This window comes from Ranitomeya variabilis, chromosome 3 (genome assembly GCF_051348905.1).
Source record: "Ranitomeya variabilis isolate aRanVar5 chromosome 3, aRanVar5.hap1, whole genome shotgun sequence".
NCBI classification, from domain to species: Eukaryota; Metazoa; Chordata; class Amphibia; order Anura; family Dendrobatidae; genus Ranitomeya; species Ranitomeya variabilis.
This window is the reverse complement of record NC_135234.1, coordinates 718,360,697-718,381,047: the sequence shown is the minus strand read 5'-3', so window position 1 is coordinate 718,381,047 and position 20,351 is coordinate 718,360,697. Positions and strand designations below refer to the sequence as shown.

At 44.0% G+C, this 20,351-nt stretch overlaps 1 protein-coding gene across 2 annotated transcripts in view; it reads right to left on the bottom strand.

Annotated features, from left to right (window-relative positions):
- The window catches only part of CPAP (centrosome assembly and centriole elongation protein), a 76,921-nt gene that overhangs the window by 10,475 nt on the left and 46,095 nt on the right, over positions 1 to 20,351 (bottom strand). For both annotated transcript variants that reach the window (XR_013224079.1, XM_077298327.1), the window contains exons 7-12: positions 15,525 to 17,037; positions 10,449 to 10,581; positions 9,513 to 9,678; positions 2,736 to 2,981; positions 2,349 to 2,439; positions 2,086 to 2,189 (exon numbers count right to left, since the gene is read on the bottom strand). Coding sequence is in view for 1 of the 2 variants with exons in the window: in XM_077298327.1 (XP_077154442.1) it covers positions 2,086 to 2,189; positions 2,349 to 2,439; positions 2,736 to 2,981; positions 9,513 to 9,678; positions 10,449 to 10,581; positions 15,525 to 17,037 (2,253 nt within the window). In the remaining variant the exon portion in view is untranslated. The remainder of the gene's footprint in view (positions 1 to 2,085; positions 2,190 to 2,348; positions 2,440 to 2,735; positions 2,982 to 9,512; positions 9,679 to 10,448; positions 10,582 to 15,524; positions 17,038 to 20,351) is intronic.

The window sequence follows — 20,351 nt, the reverse complement described above, 5'->3', positions numbered from 1 at the left end:
TACAAAGCCCTTAGGCTGAGCTCCATAAGCGGACCATGACAGTGTTATGGGGGTTTTGAACATGCTCCCCATTGTCATAACTCATCGGTACCCCATGATCGCTACAGGGGTTAGGAGGAAGGGGGTTGGGTGAGGGCCAATGGCAACCCAGCTAATTGAATGCTACCATCAGTGCTTCACAGCAGAATAACGACTGGAGAGAGCTCTACTCACTGCTGTTACAGGCAGATGTTGGCTGTGTATCATCACAGCTGGAGTCTGCTGCATATACAAGTGCTTCTCACTAAATTAGAATATAATCAAAACGTTAATTTATTTCAGTTCTTCAATACAAAAAGTGATACTCATATAGTCATTACAGAGTGATTGAACCGCCGAGATCCGTCTTCCACGTCTTCTGGCTGTAACTGTTCAGGTCAGAGGGCACGATTACTTAGTGTACGCCGCCCTCAGCCTGAACAGTCAGAGCCTGAAGACGGAGCAGTGCACGGCGGTGGAATGGGGATAGGTGAATATCGCAAGTGTCGGGGGCCTGAGAGGCGAGTGTCGTTTTTTGTTTTTTTTTTTCATCACAACAGCATATGGGGCATGATATGCTATGGAGCCATCAACCTTTGTGCATGATTGTATGGGGCATAATCTCTGGAGCATCTTATGGGGCCATCAACCTTTGTGCATCATTATATGGGGCATAACCTATGGAGCATCTTATGCAGCCATCAACCTTTGTGCAGGATTGTATGGGGCATAATCTATGGAGTATCTTATGGGGCCATCAACCTTTGAGCAGCAGCATATGGGGCATAATCTATGGAGCATCTTATGGGGCCATCAACCTTTGTGCAGCATTATATGGGGCATATTTTAATATGGAGCATCTTATGGGGCGTATTTTGTATGGAGCATCTTATGGGGGGCCCATCATGAACTGTATGGCGCATTATATGGGGCTCCTGATTCAATATGGATATTCAAAAACACTTAACCTACTGATGTCTCAATCAATTTTACTTTTATTGGTATCTATTTTTATTTTTGAAATTTACCAGGTAGCTACTGCATTTCCCACCCTAGGCTTATACTCGAGTCAATAAGTTTTCCCAGTTTTTTTGTGGCAAAATTAGGAGTCTCGGCTTCTACTCGGGTAGGCTTATACTCGAGTATATACGGTACTTTATAACACCAGCTTAAAAAATTGTTTTAAAAGCTGAAATGTTGGCCTACTGAAATGTATCAAATAAGGCTGCACAGAACTCCACTGAAAAGGGTGCACGAATAGGATACCACTCCAAATAGTCCAAAAATTAAATTCGGCACTCAAGTTAAATGCAGAAAACTTAGATAGTGATTTATTAAAATAGGTACAACCATTGCGTGTAAACGTTGACGTTTAGGCCAGCACTAGGCCTTCATCAGAATTAATCTTCAGTTCTTGGAGATGACACAAACAGATCAGGTGTAACCGTGAAGTGGAGTCTTTGAATAATGTAATAAGGCGCTGGGGGTTCATGCACTAAAGTACTGGGGATGAAGCGCTTTCCATTAATATGCTTGGATACAGCACTCTGTGAACAGCCAGCTTCTTCAGCAATGACCTTTTGTGGCTTACCCTCCTTGTGGGAGTGTGTCAATGACTGTCTCCTGGACATCTGTCAAGTCAGCAGTCTTCCCCATGATTGTGGAGCCGACTGAAACACACTAAGGGACCTTTTTAAACACTTATGAAGCCTTTGCAGGCGGTTTCTGTTAATTATTCTAACTTACTGAGATAATGACTTTGATTTTCATTGGCTGTAAGCCATAATCAACAACATTAGCAGAAATTAGCAGAAATAAACACTTGAAATAGATCACTCAGTTTGTAATGACTCTATATACGAGTTTCACTTTTTGCATTGAAGAACTGAAATAAATACAATTTTTCATGATATTCTAATCTAGTGAGAAGCACCTGTATTATGGGCTCAGCACCTGAACCCACGCCATACATGGGGTCCCGATGTGAAATTCAATATTGCACTCTACATCAGGAGGAACTTAAAAAGTTGCCAGTTTCCAGATGGGGTCTGTGATAAATTCCCCTACCTGTGGAGTAGTGCTGGTTGCAGGTTCTGCTGCTTTCACTTTCGATGCTTCAGAATTACTGGAGTCGCTTAGAGACATTTGTCGGAAACTTTTAGAAGATAATCCTAAAAAACAGGACATGATATAATGACACAATGACCCTTGAGGTCCCTTTCAACTCTAACATTCTATGATAATAAAAAAAAGTTTGTTTTATTCCGTAAAACTATATATAGAATATATTAAACACAGTGTAGAATGCACTAATCTTTACTTCATCAGACCTTTAATGGGCGAATGGCTTCGGAGAATCTTTGTGTTCTTTTCCGGTTCAGGGACCGATGTTCGTCTCTGTTTTAACATGTGTGAGGGACTCTGAAAAGTTTGAGAAAAGGTCTTAAGATTACCGAAGGAACCATACTGGTAGCTATGGAGTTGCCACTGTATGCTACATCACCATATTACAGAAATAAGAGAAATGTATCATGATGGTCATTATTTAAGTCAGTTCAAAGTGTGGTTGCATTGCTGATATTGTGCCAGATTTATCAATGTATCGCAAAATGTTTGATATATTTAAAGATGCCTCAGATTTATCAATCGGGTCTAGAGAGGTTTCTTCTCCATCCCACCACCGGACTGAACGTTCGGCTTTTTAAAGAATTACTTACTACAGATTCTGATCTCTTCACTTGAGTTGTTGGAGCTTCACTTATCTTCCTTCTACTTTCCGCTGCCTCCGCTTTCTTCCAAGTCTCTACCCGAACTTTTTCCATGAACTTTATTTCTTCCCGCAGTTCTCCGTTTTCTTTTAATATGGATTCTATCTGGTTTCTGAGACGCACCTGGGTAGTTAACCATTTTGTCTCCTTTTTCTTCAACTCCTCTTGTAAGTCTTTGATCTGTTGCTTTAAAGTCTTGAAAAATATACAAAAAATACACATTACATACATATGAAAGTAGCACAGGGAGATTATGGTAGAAAACTAACCAGCTAAAACAGGGATTTTTGTGTACTCACCGTAAAATCCTTTTCTCCTAGCAACTCATTGGGGGGACACAGGGCCGTGGGTGTATGCTGCTGCCACTAGGAGGCTGACACTAAGTGAATATAAAAAAGGGTTAGCTCCTCTGCAGTATACACCACCCTCTCGCACCGGATCAAACCAGTTCAGTGAGCAAGCAGTAGGAGATTAACAAAAAAATAACAGTAGATACAACATGTCAAACTGTAAAACCATAATAGGCAACATGCCAAAAAGGGTGGGTGCTGTGTCCCCCAATGAGTGGCTCGGAGAAAAGGATTTTACGCTGAGTACACAAATTCCTGTTTCTCCTTTGCCACATTGGGGGACACAGGAAGCAGTCCCTGGGTGGGAAATAACATCATAACAGGGTAAACTCCCAGCGCGTGCTGTCTAAAGGTGCGCTACCGCTGCCTGCAAAATTCGTCTGCCCAAGCTTGCATCTGCAGATGCCTGAGTATTGACATTATAATGCTTTGAGAAAGTGTGCAGGCTAGATGAGGTCGCCGCTTTGCAAACCTGCTCCGTAGATGCTTGATGCCGAATGGCCCACGAAGCACCCACCGACCGAGTGGAGTGTGCCTTTATCCCCCACTGGAATAGGCTTGCCTCTGACGCGGTAAGCTTCTTGAATAGCCGACCAAATCCATCTGGCTATTGTTGACTTAGAGGCTACCAATCCTTTCCGGTGTCTATCGGGAGCACAAACACCGCATTCGTCTGGCATAAGGATGCCGTCCTAAACACGTACTTTCTGAGAGCCCTCACAAGATCCAAGGAGTGAAGAGCCTTCTCCACATGGTGCGTTGGGGCAGGACAAAACGAGGGAAGCACAATATCCTCGTTAAGATGGAAAGACACCACCTTTGGAAGGAAGGGCAGGGACAGCCTGAGGACCACTTTGTCTCGATGAAATGTCAGAAAAAGAGCTCGACAGGAAAGAGCAGCCAACCCCGAGAGACTCTTCTGATCAAAGTAATCGCAACAAGGAAGGCCACCTTCCATGAGAGGAGAGATGTCCTGCAACGGCTCAAAGGGAGATCCGGCCGATCTGGCAGTCGCCAAGGAATGTATGCGATCAGCTGGACGAGCTTCCCGTACCACGCTCGGCGTGGCCAATCCAGAGCAATGAGAATCACCGGCACTCTCTCCGCCTTGCTGTTCCTGATGAACTTCGGAAGGAAGGGAGGAAACAAGTAAGGAAGACGGAAGTGACTCCAGGGAAGGACCAGCGCGTCCACCCCGATTGCTCTTGGGTTCCGGGACCGGGCCACAAAGTCGTGTACCTTGGCATTGAACCAGGAAGCCAATCATGTCTACGTCCGGAGTACCACAACAAAGGCAGATCTGCTGGAAAATGTCCAGATGGAAAGACCACTCTCCCGAGACAAGGCCTTGACGGCTTAGGAAATCCGCAGCCCAGTTTTCCACCCCTGGAATGTGAACGGCCGATATGACCAAGTGGTTCTTTTCGGACCAGAGAAGAAGGTGTTCCACCTTGCGCATTTCAGCTTTGCTGAGAGTGCCCCACTGATGATTGATATAAGCCACAGCCGTGGTATTGTCCAACTGGATACGAATGGGGCTCCGGTGGCAACCCCTGGCGGTCCGCAGAATGGGTAAGATTTAGGGAAGGAGATGTGGCACTAATTGCACTTTACCGGATGTGATCTGATTTTTGGGACGTATTATACGTAGTCTAACATTGACATATCCCTTGTAAAATATCCCTTATCTGCTCAGTGACACGCACTATTGACATTGTACTAGAGACGCGGACATTTTTAGGGGTGGCCCTCGGTTTTTTCAGTGTTGTTCCTCAGTTTCCCTCACTGTTACAATGTGTTATTTATCTTGTTATGCAATGTTTATATATGATGATGATTATGGTGTAATAAAATTTTTATTGACATTTTTTTACAAAAATCTTGGACGTGTACTTTTATTTTTTTCTTTTTGGTATCTATCTATGGATACGAATGGAGCGGCCTGCTAGAAGATGATGGAACCGCCGCAGGGACAGCCGAATCGCACAAATCTCCAGGACATTGGTGGGAAGACGAGACTCCTGCGGAGACCACCTCCCCTTGGCAGTGTGATAACGAAAAACAGCTCCCCAGCCAAGGAGGCTGGCATAGGTAGTGACCACCAGCCAATGGAGCGGGAGAAAGGACTTCCCTTGGAGGAGGGAGGACATAAGCGTCCACCACTGGAGTGCTTGTTTGACCCGAGGGGTTAGTCGACACGGTTGATCGCGGGAAAAGGGACTCTTGTCCCATGCGTCCAAAAGTATGAGTTGTAGGGGACGAAGATGTAGTTGAGCAAACAGAATTGCTTCCATTGCGGCTACCATCTTCCAGAGAATCCTCATGCCAAAACGGATGGAACAAGGAGACTGTTGACAGAGCGTCCGGAGCCCCTGTTGAAGGGCTAGGACCTTGTCCCGAGGGAGAATCACCAACCCTCGGGAAGTGTCCAGAACCATGCCAGGAAGGAGATCTGCTGAGCTGGAACGGGAAAAGACTTGTTGCTCAGGTTCATTAACCAGCCGAGAAAGAGTATCCAAAGAAATGCGGACGCACTCCTCGCAGGCTTGGAAAGATCGCCCTTTGATCAGTAGGTGGTAGACTAGACAGGGGAAGACTACTAGGCCCCGTGAGTGTAGGATGGCCATAACAGCCGCCATGACCTTTGTGAAGACTCTGGGGGCGGTGGCAAGGCCATGAACTGAAAATGTTCTCCACGAACAGCGAATCGAAGAAACGTTTGGTGAGGAGGGAAGATTGAAATGTGAAGATATGCATCCCGAATGTCGACGGAGGCTAGGAACTCGCCTTGTTCCATTGAGGCGATGACGGAACAAAGGGACTCCATCCTGAAATGCTGAACTCTGACAAATCTGTTTACAAGTTTTAGATCCAGGATGGTCCGACTGTCCTATCCTTCTTTGGGACTGTGAACAGATTTGAATAAAATCCTTGGAACCTTTCGTTCTCTGGAACCGGGGTAATCACCCCGTCTTGGCGGAGTGACTAAATGGCCTGGTAAAAGGCCCGAGCCCGCGTTTCAGCTTTGGGAGGACGGGAAACAAAAAAATGGGGTTGGGGAGGGGATTGGAGAAAATTCAATTTTGTATCCGGAGGACACCAGATCCCTGACCCACTCGTCGAGAACGACTGCGAGCCAGACATGGCGAAACAGGAGTAGGCGGCCGACTACTCTGCTGGTGTCGTCCGGAGAGTGTTGCGAGTCATTTAGTCGAGGATCTTTGGGGTCTGGATCCCCTAGATCTGGACTGCTTGGGGCAGCCCTTCCACGAGCGGTTGGGTTTGTACGAGGTCTGTGGACTCTTGTCCCTATCAGTGGGGCGCCCCAAATCGGGGGAACTGGCTGTAGAGGACTACCCGTAATTGCTGCGAAAGGACCGGAAACGAGTCTGCAGCTCTCAGCGGATCGGTCGCCTAATTCTCTGCTGGGGAAGGGATTTACTCTTCCTGCCTGTAGCATCTGAAATCAGTTGGTCCAACTTTTCTCCGAATAAGCGACCGCTGAGATAGGTAAGGGACGTTAAGGACTATTTAGATGCAGAGTCCGCTCAACAGTTACTCAGGCATAACACCCTTCTAATCGCTACTGCGTTTGAAGCTGTAAGTGCAGAGCAATTAGCTGCATCCAGGGAAGCATTTACTAAAGTCACCGGCCAAAGAAATTTGATTGGCCAACTCCGCTATCTCAGATGGGAGATCACTCTTCTGTATGGCCTTATGCAGGGAATCTGCCCAGTAAGCAACGGCTTTGGCTACCCAGGTAGCTGCAAAGGAGGGAAAAAGTGCCGATCCTGATGCCTCGAAAAGCGAACAGGCAAGGCTGTCAATCAGGCGATCTGTGGGATCTTTAATGGAGGATCCGTCTGGCAGGGACAGAAGAGTCTTGGAGGATAAACGGGATACGGGATGATCCACTGGAGGGAATTCTGTCCATTGTTTGCGGAGGTCATGAGAGAAGGGATATCTGGACTCCAGAGATCTGACCTACAAAGCGTTTGTCCGGACGCTCTCTATGTCACCGAACTATGTCCGGGAACTCAGGATGATTGGCAAACAACCTATGAGAACGTTTGGTCCTTTTAAAGACACTGAGTTATCCGTATGGGAGCTAGTGGGCTCCTCGTCGACCTGCAGTGACTGGTTGACGGCCTCAATAAGACTATCCACTGTAGCCTGATAACCTAGCGACTCTAGGTCAAGGGGCTCATCAGACTCAGATTCAGAGTCATGTTCGCTATATGCCCCTGGAGAGGGAGAGCGAGAAACAGAGCTAAGAAATGTCGAGGCACCAGAGGGCCTTCGGGACGAGCTATGTACTCGTTTCCTAGATGCTTATTTGTGTCTTAAACGAGAACTGCAGGCCGATGGTTCCCCTGATGTAGGGGAATTCTTTGAGACACACTGATTAGTGGTCCTACTCCTAGAGGGATCCTGAAGGGATTAGTTAAAGAAGCCATAGATTGTGATAGAGACAAAGATCACTCAGGAGGACTTGTCACCATGGGTTTTGGTCATGGTGGGGGACTCTTGAGCGCATTTAGGGTCGCAAGCATGACAGAGTGGAGTAGTATGTCCCTTTGGTAACGCAGTCTGACAGGAGGTACAATAAGTGACAAACACTGTTTTAGAGGGCTTTTTTGAGGTTTTAGGGTTAGACATGCTGTATCCCTGTTAACCCCCAAAATACTGCAGGGAAGGCTAATTTGTGCAGCTGAAGGTCAGCAGAGCACTTTGAGTGAGAGGAGGAAAAGGCAGATGAAGAGGGAGCCTGAGGGCAGTGTGGCAGAGCACTTACCCAGGTCCTGTGTCCCAGAGAAGCCTGGTCCTCCAAGCGGTGCAGCGCCGATCTTAAAAAGGCAGAGCCGTCTTGGGAGCCCGTTCCATATGGTAGGGTGGCAAAATATGGCCGCCGAGATTAAGAAGGCGCCAGGAAGGTGGGCGGTACCGCCGGAATGATGTTTGGTTGTGGGACGGATTACCGGCTTGCGGCCCAGCAAGGCCCGAAGCCGGGGACTAAATTAGCGATTCCCGGCCTGAAAAGGTGACAGGGCCTGTGACGCTATCAGGAGCCAAGTCCCCCCCCTCCCGACCGAAAACTCACCGCTGGATGCCTGGAGGAGATGAAGAGCAGAGCTGCCACTCTGCATGCAAGTCAGGGCTGTGACAGGGACAATGCAGGAACCCTCAATCCACCGTCCCCTTTTAAGGGGGAGGTGTAGAGGGACAGTCCAGCTCCCTGCAGCAATGCTGTTTCATCAGTGGTGTTGCAGTGGCAGCAGGACGGATGCCATGGGGGCCTCTGTGTATCCTAAGGGTTCGCTCCCCTAGGATTTCACAGGGCTGTGTCGGGCTATAACATGGCTCAGAAAGGGGTACATTGAGGCACTCCATGTTCCCGTTTGTTCCTGGTGTGGGGAGAACGGCGCCCTGAAGGAAACAGTCACCCCCTGAATAGCTCAGGCATGGCATCCCACTTTGCAGGAGAGGATACGGGGAGGCGACACTCACCGTGCTCGCCTGTTGTTGGTTGGGGGAAATCGGCCCCTTGAAAGGGTCAGTCATCCCAGTCTTCCTCGTGGAAAAAGGTTTAAAAAATAAAAACTTGAAAAATAAAATATAAAACGTATGGTCTGAATAGCAGACCCCAGTATGCCTCCTACGGACACTAAGCATGAACTGGTTCGATCAGGAGCCAGTGGGCGGTATATACTGCAGAGGAGGAGCTAACCCTTTTTTATATTCACTTAGTGTCAGCCTCCTAGTGGCACCAGATCCTAGTGACAGCAGAATACACCCACGGTGCCGTGTCCCCCAACGTGGTGAAGGAGAAATATGTATTATGTGTTTGCCTCAATATTTCAAAGAGCACCAAGCAGCGTAAATAAGACGGTAATGACAGCTAATGGGCAGGCAATAGCGATTTTAGGCTGTCCAATTTTTTGAGGCAGTCAAAAACAACAAGTTTTTCAAGTGAAAACAGTTTCAGGAAGCTCTCCTTTTTCTGGAGTTTTTTTTTTTTTTTTTTTTTAAGAGGTTTAAGGGTTTTTTTTTCTTGGAGCTTTTATTTTCTTTGTAGGCTTTTGATTGGACTATGCCAATTTTTTAAACTGTGTTTTTCAGGTAACAAATAAATAAATAAATGAATGAATGAATGAATGAATGAAAAGAACTTTTTCAAGGAAAAGGATAGTGAATCTCCCATACAAATGAGTAAGATGAGTTTTCAAAGCGTTTGAGGAGACTTTTAAAGCGCCAAAATACAATGTGAACATAGCCTTATTTCGCTTTTGTTCATCTCTCATATGTATTAATGATGAATTGTAAAATGGACCTAAGAAGTCATATGGATAAAAGGCAAACTGTTTTTTCACCTCACCTGGATTTCCTCCCGTTCTTTCTTGTCCGGTATTGCTCGTGCAGCACTTGCGTACTTCTCGAACACTTTGCGCTCTTTTTGGAGTTTTTTAATTTCCTCTTTTTTGTACTCCTCGATCCTGGACAGTTCTTTTGCCTTCTGCTGTTCAAAATCTGCAACTTCTTTCCTGTTAAAATAAAATCACAAATATTGATACAAATGAAAAAAAAAAAAATCTATCTAAATATTTAATGGGAATCTGCAGGTATTTGCTATACAATCTGAGAGCATCATGATATAGTTGTTGAAACCCTGGTTTTAGAAATGTGTCACTTATTGGGCTGTGTCTTACCGTTTCAATATAATCAGTGTTTTATCATTAGATTATCACAACAGGACAAGCTGTCACTTGCTTCATAGTCCAACCACGCCCCAGCACTGATTAGCAGCTTTTTTTCACTATACCGTACATTGTATGCAGAAAGCAGCCAATCAGAGGTGAGGGCAGGGTTATACAGGGCTCAGCATTTGAGCTCTGCTAGAACGTCAGCAGAGAAAATTGTGATTCTATCACAACTGCTGCACCCAGTAAACTACGGTAAGTGACACTTCGTTGGACTCAGAATCTATGTCCCTCCATCATGCTACTGTCACAATACATTGCAAAAACCCACTGACTTATACCTTCTAATTAGTATAAAGTGACTCAAGATTTCACACTGCCCGGGACTCCCCTCAATTAGTTAGATTTTTGCTTGCAGGACTCAGCACTTTTCTGCATTACCCAGACAGCAAATTAATTTCAATCATTACTTTAGGGATAGAGGGCTCATCTACATCAATAACGCATTGGCATGGGGACTTTCAGATGTAAAAATGAAGTCAGAAGTAGACAGTCCCTGTAACTAAAATTTGTTTGGACAGTGAGATGAATTATGATCTAGTAAGATATCAAACCTTAGAGCCTCAAGAGTTTTTTCTTTGTCCTCGCGAAGTCTTGCCAGGGAGGCATTTTCCATCTTGAACCTTTCAATTTCCGTTTCTAATTGAACAAGCTTTTCCTTCAAAAGTTGAGACCGAACTGCGTCTCCTGGAAAATAATAAGTATATTATAAGCTATAAAGACATACCAGAATTTAATTAATTATAAGGAATGAAAATTAAGTTTACTCAATACCATGTGGGAGATTCACAGTGGGAAAAAAAAAAGGAAGTATTTCCCATAACAACCAATCTATGCGTCTCTGATATGTTAAATAATGAAAGCAAACATTATAGGGAAAACTAGTTAAGAAAATACTCTGAAATGTTAAAACTTTACTTGGCTTCCTTTGTACTGATATACAATTACCGTATTTTGTGCCACTTTCCTTGTCCCAATAATGCACTGCTCTCTAAAAACAGCTTTGGATATCCATAGCTCGGGACTAGGGCAACAGTTTTGATAAACTTATTTTTTCTTATAAAGATGGTCGAGGACTCTCGTATATACTGACAAATGATCTAAAGGCTAGGTCATCAATATTAGGCTGGTGGGGGTCTGACACCAGCACCCCCACAATCAGCTGTTATCTGCTCCAGAAGCAGCAAACTGGGTCATTGTGGAGTTATACATTTTTTTACATCCATTTACTGCAGATTTGTGGGGGTGCCATGTGTCAGATCCTCAGCAATTGGATAGTGATAGTGTGGACAAATCTGAACTCATCATCTTTCCTCCATCTCATAGATCTTCCTTACCTGACCTATCTATCGCAATTAACGACATCATGCTTTCCCCCGTACCGGAAGTCCGCTGCCTCAGAGTAACCCTTGACTCTGCCCTGTCCTTCAAACCCCACATCCAAGCTCTTTCCACCTCCTGTCGCCTCCAGCTCAAAAATATCTCCAGAATCCGTCCTTTCCTCAACCGTCAATCTACTAAAATGCTTGTGCATGCCCTCATCTCCCGCCTCGACTACTGCAACATCCTTTTCTGTGGCGTCCCTGCTAACACCCTTGCACCGCTCCAGTCCATCCTAAGGATACTTTCACACATCAGGTTTTCGCAGTCAGGCTCTATCCGACTAATTTTTTTTAAAAACGGATCCGGCAAAAGATGCAGCCGGATCAGTTTTTTTTCACAGACTTGTATTAGCGCCGGCGCTTCCGTCTTTTTGCTAGAATAGAAGCCTATGGCACCGAATCCGTCAATTGACGGATTCCGTTTTTTTTTAACTGAGCATGCGCCAATTTTTTTGGATCCAATTAGCTGGATCAGCTAGTCGGATCCGTCGAAAAAACAGATCCGTCGCATCAGTTTTTCTCTCTCCTCGCTACTCGTCCGCTTCCCTCTTCTGCAAATCTCTTCACTGGCTCCCATTCCCTCAGTGTATCCAGTTCAAATTACTAATACTAACGTACAAGCAATCCATAACCTGTCTCCCACATATACAGTACAGACCAAAAGTTTGGACACACCTTCTCATTTAAATATTTTTCTGTATATTCATGACTATGAAAATTGTACATTCACATTGAAGGCATCCAAACTATGAATTAACACATGTGGAATTATATGCTTAATAAAAAAGTGTGAAACCTGAAATTATGTCTTATATTCTAGGTTCTTCAAAGTACCCACCTTTTGCTTTGATGACTGCTTTGCACACTCTTGGCATTCTCTTGATGAGCTTCAAGAGGTAGTCACCGGGAATGTTTTTTTCTCTTCACAGGTGTGCCCTGTCAGGTTTAATAAGTGGGATTTCTTGCCTTATAAATGGGGTTGGAACCTTCAGTTTTGTTGAGCAGAAGTCTGGTGGATACACAGCTGATAGTCCTACTGAATAGACTGTTAGAATTTGTATTATGGCAAGAAAAAAGCAGCTAAGTAAAGAAAAACGAGTGGCCATCATTACTTTAAGAAATGAAGGTCAGTCAGTCCGAAAAATTGGGAAAACTTTGAAAGTGTCCCCAAGTGCAGTGGCAAAAACCATGAAGTGCTACAAAGAAACTGGCTCACACGAGGACCGCCCCAGGAAAGGAAGACCAAGAGTCACCCCTGCTTCTGAGGATAAGTTTATCCAAGTCACCAGCCTCAAAAATTGCAGGTAACAAGCAGAAGAGACTTGTTTGGGCTAAAGAACACAAGGAATGGACATTAGACCAGTGGAAATCTGTGCTTTGGTCTGGTGAGTCCAAATTTGAGATCTTTGGTTCCAACCACCGTGTCTTTGTGCGACGCAGAAAAGGTGAACGGATGGACGCTACATGCCTGGTTCCCACCGTGAAGCATGGAGGAGATGGTGTGGGGGTGCTTTGCTGGTGACACTGTTGGGGATTTATTCAAAATTGAAGGCATACTGAACCAGCATGGCTACCACAGCATCTTGCAGCGGCACGCTATTCCATCCGGTTAGCGTTTAGTTGGACCATTATTTATTTTTCAACAGGACAATGACCCCAAACACATCTCCAGGCTGTGTAAGTGCTATTTGACCAAGAAGGAGAGTGATGGGGTGCTACGCAAGATGACCTGGCCTCCACAGTCACCAGGCCTGAACCCAATCGAGATGGTTTGGGGTGAACTGGACCGCACAGTGAAGGCAAAAGGGCCAACAAGTGCTAAGCATCTCTGGGAACTCCTTCAAGATTGTTGGAAGACCATTCCCGGTGACTACCTCTTGAAGCTCATCAAGAGAATGCCAAGAGTGTGAAAAGCAGTCATCAAAGCAAAAGGTGGCTACTTTGAAGAACCTAGAATATAAGACATAATTTCAGTTGTTTCAAACTTTTTTGTTAAGTATATAATTCCACATGTGTTAATTCATAGTTTTGATGCCTTCAGTGTGAATGAACAATTTTCATAGTCCTGAAAATACAGAAAAAACTTTAAATGAGAAGGTGTGTCCAAACTTTTGGTCTGTACTGTATCTGTGACCTAATCTCCCAATATCTTCCCTCACGTAATCTCCAGTCCTCCCAAGACCTCCTTCTCCACTCCACACTTATTTGCTCCTCACCCAACCGCCTCCAAGACTTCTCCCAAATATCACATCAGACTATCGACCACATTTGGATCCTTCAGACGGAACCTGAAAAGCCACCTCTTCAGGAGAGCCTACAGCCTGCACTGACCCCTCCTCACCACTACCGGAGCTACTGCAACCCTCAACCTACTCTCTCCTTCCCCACCACCCTGTAGAATGTAAGCCCACAAGGGCAGGGTCCTCGCCCCTCTGTGTCAATCTGTAATTGTTAGTTTGCTTACTTTAAGTGATATCTGTAATTTGTATGTAACCCCTTCTCATGTACAGCACCATGGAATCAATGGTGCTATATATATAAATAAATAATAATAATAATAATTATAATAGAGAGGACTAGAGTTGAGCGAATTTTTGAAAATTTGGTTCGGATTACTATCGGCGGCAAAAATTGAATTTGCAATGTTCGCCGAACATCACTCGAGTCAATAGGAGTTGAAATGACCAAATATGTTCGGAACTGATCTTAACCCCTTCATGACCTTGGGATTTTCTGTTTTTCCGTGTTCGTTTTTTCGCTCCCTTCCTTCCCAGAGCCATAACTTTTTTAATTCTCCGTCCATATGGCCATGTGAGGGCTTATTTTTTGCGGGACAAGTTGTACTTTTGGACGACATCATTGGTTCTACCATGTTGTGTACTTGAAAACGGGAAAAAAATTCCAAGTGCGGTGAAATTGCAAAAAAAGTGCAATCCCACACTTGTTTTTTGTTTGGCTTTTTGCTAGGTTTACTAAATGCTAAAACTGACCTGCCAGTATGATTCTCCAGGTCATTACGAGTTCATAGACACCTAACATGACTAGGTTCTATTTTATCTAAGTGGTGAAAAAAAATTCCAAACTTTGCTATAAAAAAAAAAACAAAATTGCGCCATTTTCCGATACTCGTAGCGTTTCCATTTTTCATGATCTGGGGTCGGTTGAGGGCTTAGTTTTTGCGTGCCGAGCTGGCGTTTTTAATGATACCATTTCGGTGCAGATACGTTCTTTTGATCGCCCGTTATTGCATTTTAATGCAATGTCGCGGCGACCAAAAAAAAACAATTCTGGCGTTTCAATTTTTTTTCTCGCTACGATGTTTAGCGATCAGGTTAATGCTTTTTTTTATTGATAGATCGGGCGATTCTGAACGCAGCGATACCAAATATGTGTAGATTTGATTTTTTTTTTATTGATTTAGTTTGAATGTGGTGAAAGGGGGGCGATTTAAACTTTTATATATTTTTTTCACATTTTTTTTTACTTTTTTTTTTTTTTTAAAACGTTTGCCATGCTTCAATAGCCTCCATATGAGGCTAGAAGCTGGCACAACTTGATCGCCTCTGCTACATAGCAGCGATCTTATGTTCGCTGCTATGTAGCAGAAAATCAGGTGTGCTGTGAGCGCCGACCACAGGGTGGCGCTCACAGCTACCGTGATTCAGTAACCATAGAGGTCTCAAGGACCTCTATGGTTACAATGGAGAAGCATCGCCGACCTCCGATCATGTGACGGGGGTCGGCGATGCGCATCAAAGCGGGGCTCCTGACCTCGGACGGGATAGTACATCCGAGGTCAGAAAGGGGTTAAAACATAAATTCAGCACAAATAGGAAACCAATACGGCACAAATTTGGCAAATTCAGATTCTGAGATCATTTCCGAACAAATTCGCTCATCTCTAGTGATGACCTATCCTCATTATAGGTCAAAATTAGTGATGAGCGAGTATGCTCGCTACTCGAGTTTCTCCAAGCATGCTCGGGTTGTCTAACAAACAGGCAATCCCCACATGTATTCAAGCTGTCTAGCAGCCGCAAATCATGCAGCTGCGTGGACAAACTAAATCTCCAAGCACGCCAAAATACTCTGAGACAACCAGAGCATGCTCGGAGAAACTCGAGTAACGAACACAATCGCTCATCACTAGTTATAATATGTTCATCCTGGATACCCCCTTTTAAGCTTAACTTTAAAAGAAACCAGTCACCTTCTATATAGTACTAAAATTAGTTCCGATATTCTTACCTGGACCTTCTTGACTTGACGTAGGTTTGGTTACACTCGATCCGTCAGGTTTTCCTTTGGGCTTTAGAGCTGGAAACAACTTCATCATGAGTTCCGAAGCTGGCGGAGTATCTGGTGTACTAATAGTTGCAGCTTTAAGTTGGTCCCCATTTTTTGATGCCACTTTCCTTGTGATGGCTTTGTCCAGGGCATCTGTAGTACTGTTACTGGTGTACTCGGATGGGATAAACTGCTTAGTAGCAAAATTACTTTCATAAACACCTTGCAAACTTTGCACATTTCCAAGGTCATCCCACGTCCGTTCATCATCAAACACTATTTGACTCGAGTCAGAGGATGAAGAATCATCATCACCTTTACTGTCTTCTGCCAGTAGTGTTTTCTCCTTACTGTCATTACCTTCTCCATCTGACAAGTCTAGATCAAAATCCCGGCCATTACCGTCTCTGTTAAGCCTTTTAGAAAGACCCTCAAGATGGTCAGTGATAGGGCCCTCATCCTTCACGCTGCCATCACTGTCTAAATCTTCATTATCACTGGAAACAGAGTTACTATGTTCATCCCCTGAAGATGCATAGTCCCCTTCACTTGAAACCGGGTCAGAAGTGTGAGATTTTTTCGCTTCCTTACTAGTCCTCTGTAACGCGGATGAGTTTTTTCCACTTTGATCAGGAAGTACAATGTTACGAGTAATTTTTGACAGTGACCCTTGCACCTCCATTTTTTTGAATAACTTTCCCCCGCTCGTAGTCCTTTCAGAATTACCCGCTTTTTCTAGATGCTTTTCTGCAGATTTAACTGGTGTAGATGATAACCTGCGGCTGTCAGTCTGAAAATTCTGATCAAGAAGTTTTTGGACAAAGGAAGAGTTGCTGGAAAAGGAGAGTTCCTCTGCAGCCTGCTCGAGGAGTAAAAACTCATCTAATTCATAGCGTTCCTTCGTCTTCTCCTTCTCCCAATTTACCGCCCGTTTCTGAAAGGAAACTTCGAAGGACATCTCTGCGACGTCGGCTGTTTTTGAGTCCCCATCATGTACCTTATTGCCGGGTTTGTTTGCGGCAGTTGACTTTGTGCCCTCCACATTTTCTTTATCAAGTTCTAGCATACTTTTTCTCTCCACAGTAACAGGACGCACCCCACTTAAAGTGGTTTTCTCCCCTGGCTGTCCGTGTGCAGTGCTTGAGGACACACTATGCTTTAGGTTATGGCTTTTGAGGATGGCTTTTTTCTGCGTTGCCTCATTTTTCTCTCCGGCAGGTAGAACTGTAGTTTTACTTAATCCTGACCCAGTATCGGATGTCTGATCTTTGCTCAATGGTGCCATTTTCCTTTGAACATGAACTTTCTCCACTTTCTGGCTAATGGTGACTTCTGAGACCTTCTGGGGATTTCCTTTGTTTTCTTGATGTTTGATTTGTTTTTTAGGTGCATTTTTAAATCTAGCAATCCCCTCGCCTTTACGAAGGAAGGGTCTTTTAACAGCAGGTTTACTCTTTGATTGTTCTTCGATGGCCTTTAGCATAAAACAAAGCAAAATATTAATATCTGGACATTTTAGGTTCACAGACAAAAGGAAAAAAATAATGAAATGGGCAGTAAACATGTAAAGGACCATTAAATCTGTCACCAGGTTTTTTGAGTGTAGCAGTTGTGAAACAATCAGTTTTTAGATGTAGCAGAGCTCAAAAGCGAACCCCCCCCGATTAGCAGCTTTATGTATACATTGCATATTGACAGCGAATTGCTAATCAGTGCTGGGGGTGGGGTTGGATCAGGATACATGTGGGCACAGAGTCCAACAGTGATAATCTCCTGCTGATAAAACACTCATTGTATTGAAACAGTACACAGCCTAATAAGTGACACATCATTGAAATTTCAGTCTCAGCCCCTACCTCACGTTACTCTCACATGACATAGAAAAAACTGCTGACAGATTCCCTTTAACTACCGTACATGGATTCTCTTTAACCGTTCACTGCCAATGTTGTACCCAATGAATGATGCATGCGATTGGTCAAGCTGCAATAACTGGACACAGAACCCGAATGTACATCCTTTCGTGCTGCTCCCAGTGTATAATAGATTGGGAAGCTGGGAAGCTGCGAATGGCATCGGGAATAAAGATTATGACTCTTTCTGTATGGCCATCAGCAACACCTTGGGATGTTACAGGAACTTTTCTTCATGTTATCACCCCACTTTTCTAGTTAGGAAAGATACGTGCTCTTTTTCTTTCACATCCAGGCTTTGCTCACATCTGTTCAACACATGACAGAAGTCAACTGCGCCTGGTGGACCAAATTAACTACAATGGTGGTCGTCATATTTACTGGACAAAGTAGCACAGCATTCAACAATTTTTTTGTATGCCATTTTTGTAGATTCTGTGATAGTAGCTCTGATGCACATGTAAACATAGCTTTAGGGAGCTTTTTCTTTTTTTCTACTGGCACATAATTCATCCTCTGCTCATACCTGGGACAATTGCCTACTGAATGATTGGGTTAACTGGCATTGTGTTTTAAAGGGGTTCTCCGAGCTACACATATGTTTCTACACTACCGCTATCTCACTGCAGATTGCACACGGTCAGGATTCTGCTCTGTTTGCTTGCTCGAGAGAGGTCGTGTGACCGCTCATATGCCAATTACATACTGGTGTGCAAGACTAGAAACTTTTCATCCTTCTTACAATGAATTATCTATGGAAAGAAGCAGATCAGAGTTTAGTGGGTATAAGACCACAGCACATGAGCGATAATTGCTCAAGCCAACAAATAGAGTGGAATCCTGATATTGTGTTAATTACACACTGTCAATATTCCTCACTGCAGATTGCCGAATAAGTGATGTGGAACTTTAGGCTTCTTCAGTACTGGAGAATATTTGAAGATTAGTTCATAGAGACACAGGGCAAATATAAACTGCTCCTTTATAATTGTATTTCTAGGAGGTGTTCTGAAAATAATATTTTTTTTATTTACAAACTATTATGGTGTTGCATGTTATATCTTAGCACTGCACACACCAGTCTAAAAAAGTGAGGAAAATAAGTATTTAATATACTGTCGTTTGGAGAGGTCTGTAATTCTTATCGTGCGTAAACTTCAAATGTGAGACAGAAACTAAAAATAAAAAGCAGAAAATCACATTGTATGAAATATTCAAATTTCCTCTTCAGAGAAAAAGAGGACTTGAACTCTATAGCGCCACCTGTTGGAAGTAGCGATCCTACAAGTCACAATCAACCCTTTAACGAGTCGTGCAATATAACTTAGGATTAAAGCCAAATCAGTATCTCAATTCGCAGACACGGTGTTTCGGGCTGTTGGCCCTCGTCAGTGCGAAGCATGAGAACTAATTAGGCTAGGTGAGAGGCTCTGGACTGGGGTCTAAGGGGTAACGTTTCTCCTTGTGGAGAGTGACATACCAGCTCTGGCTTGTCAAGATAAGGAGGCTTATTCGCCGTGCAATGCTCCTCTGGGAAATTTAATATGCAAATTGCCTCTTCAGAGAAAAAGCCATAAACACCGTGTCTGCGAATTGAGATATTGATTTGGCTTTTATCCTGAGGCTGTCATCACACTAGCAGTATTTGGTCAGTATTTTACATCAGTATTTGTATGGCTGGTTTCACACTTGCGTTTTTTGCCGCTGCGTTTTAGCGCTAAAAAACGCATGCGTTTTTTTTCTATACTTAACATTAAAAACGCATGCGTTTTTTGCATGCGTTTTGACGCGTTTTTGGCAACGCCTGCTTTTTTTATACTTGTGTTTTGTTGCAGAAATGCAACCTGTAGTAATTTCTAGCGGCGTTTTTTTGCCGCAAAAAAATGTATTGCTGTCTATGTAAACGCATGCGTTTTTAAGCACATGCGTTTGCATGCGTTTTTAAACGCATGCGTTTCTATAGAAAAACACAAGAAAACCCTAACCCTAAGGTTACTAGGGATCCTAACCCTGACCCTAACCCTAAGGTTAGGATCCCTAGTAACCCTAGGGATCCGGATCCTAACCCTAACCCTTAGTGTTAGGGTTAGGATCCTAACCCTTAGGGTTAGGGTTAGGATCCCTAGGGTTACGGTTAGGGTTAGGATCCCTAGGGTTACTAGGGATCCTAACCCTAACCCTAGGGATCCTAACCCTAACCCTTAGTGTTAGGGTTAGGATCCTAACCCTTAGTGTTAGGGTTAGGATCCTAACCCTTAGGGTTAGGGTTAGGATCCCTAGGGTTAGGGTTAGGATCCCTAGGGTTACTAGAGATCCTAACCCTAACCCTAGCTATTTCTGTTTATAGTGGGTTTTCTAGTTGATTTTGATGATTGGCAGCTGTCACACACTTCTCATCATGCGTTTCAAAAACGCAAACGCAGGAAAAAACGCTTGTAAACGCGTCAAAACGCCGCGTTTTTTTACCACATGCAAAAACGCAGCGTTTAAACGCGTTTACATGCGTTTTTGCACCAAATGCGTTTGTGTTAAAAACGCTGCATTTTTAAACGCAAATGTGAAACCAGCCTAAGCCAAAACCAGGAGTGGATGATAATTACAGAAGTGGAATACAAAATAGATCAATGGCCGCACTCATCTGTGCTAAAAATAAGGAAATGTGAAATATATGGAATGTGAATAGCATAATGGCTTATGAACTTTAGGAAAAAACACATGAGATTTTTAGCACAAGATTTGCAAACGTTGTGAGCCCATTCACCAAAACGTCAAGGTAATCTCAGATCGAAGTCAGAAAATAGTATATAGTAAAAATAGTTACCCATTCGATCTGAGATTACCTTGACGTTTTGGTGAATGGGCTCACAACGTTTGC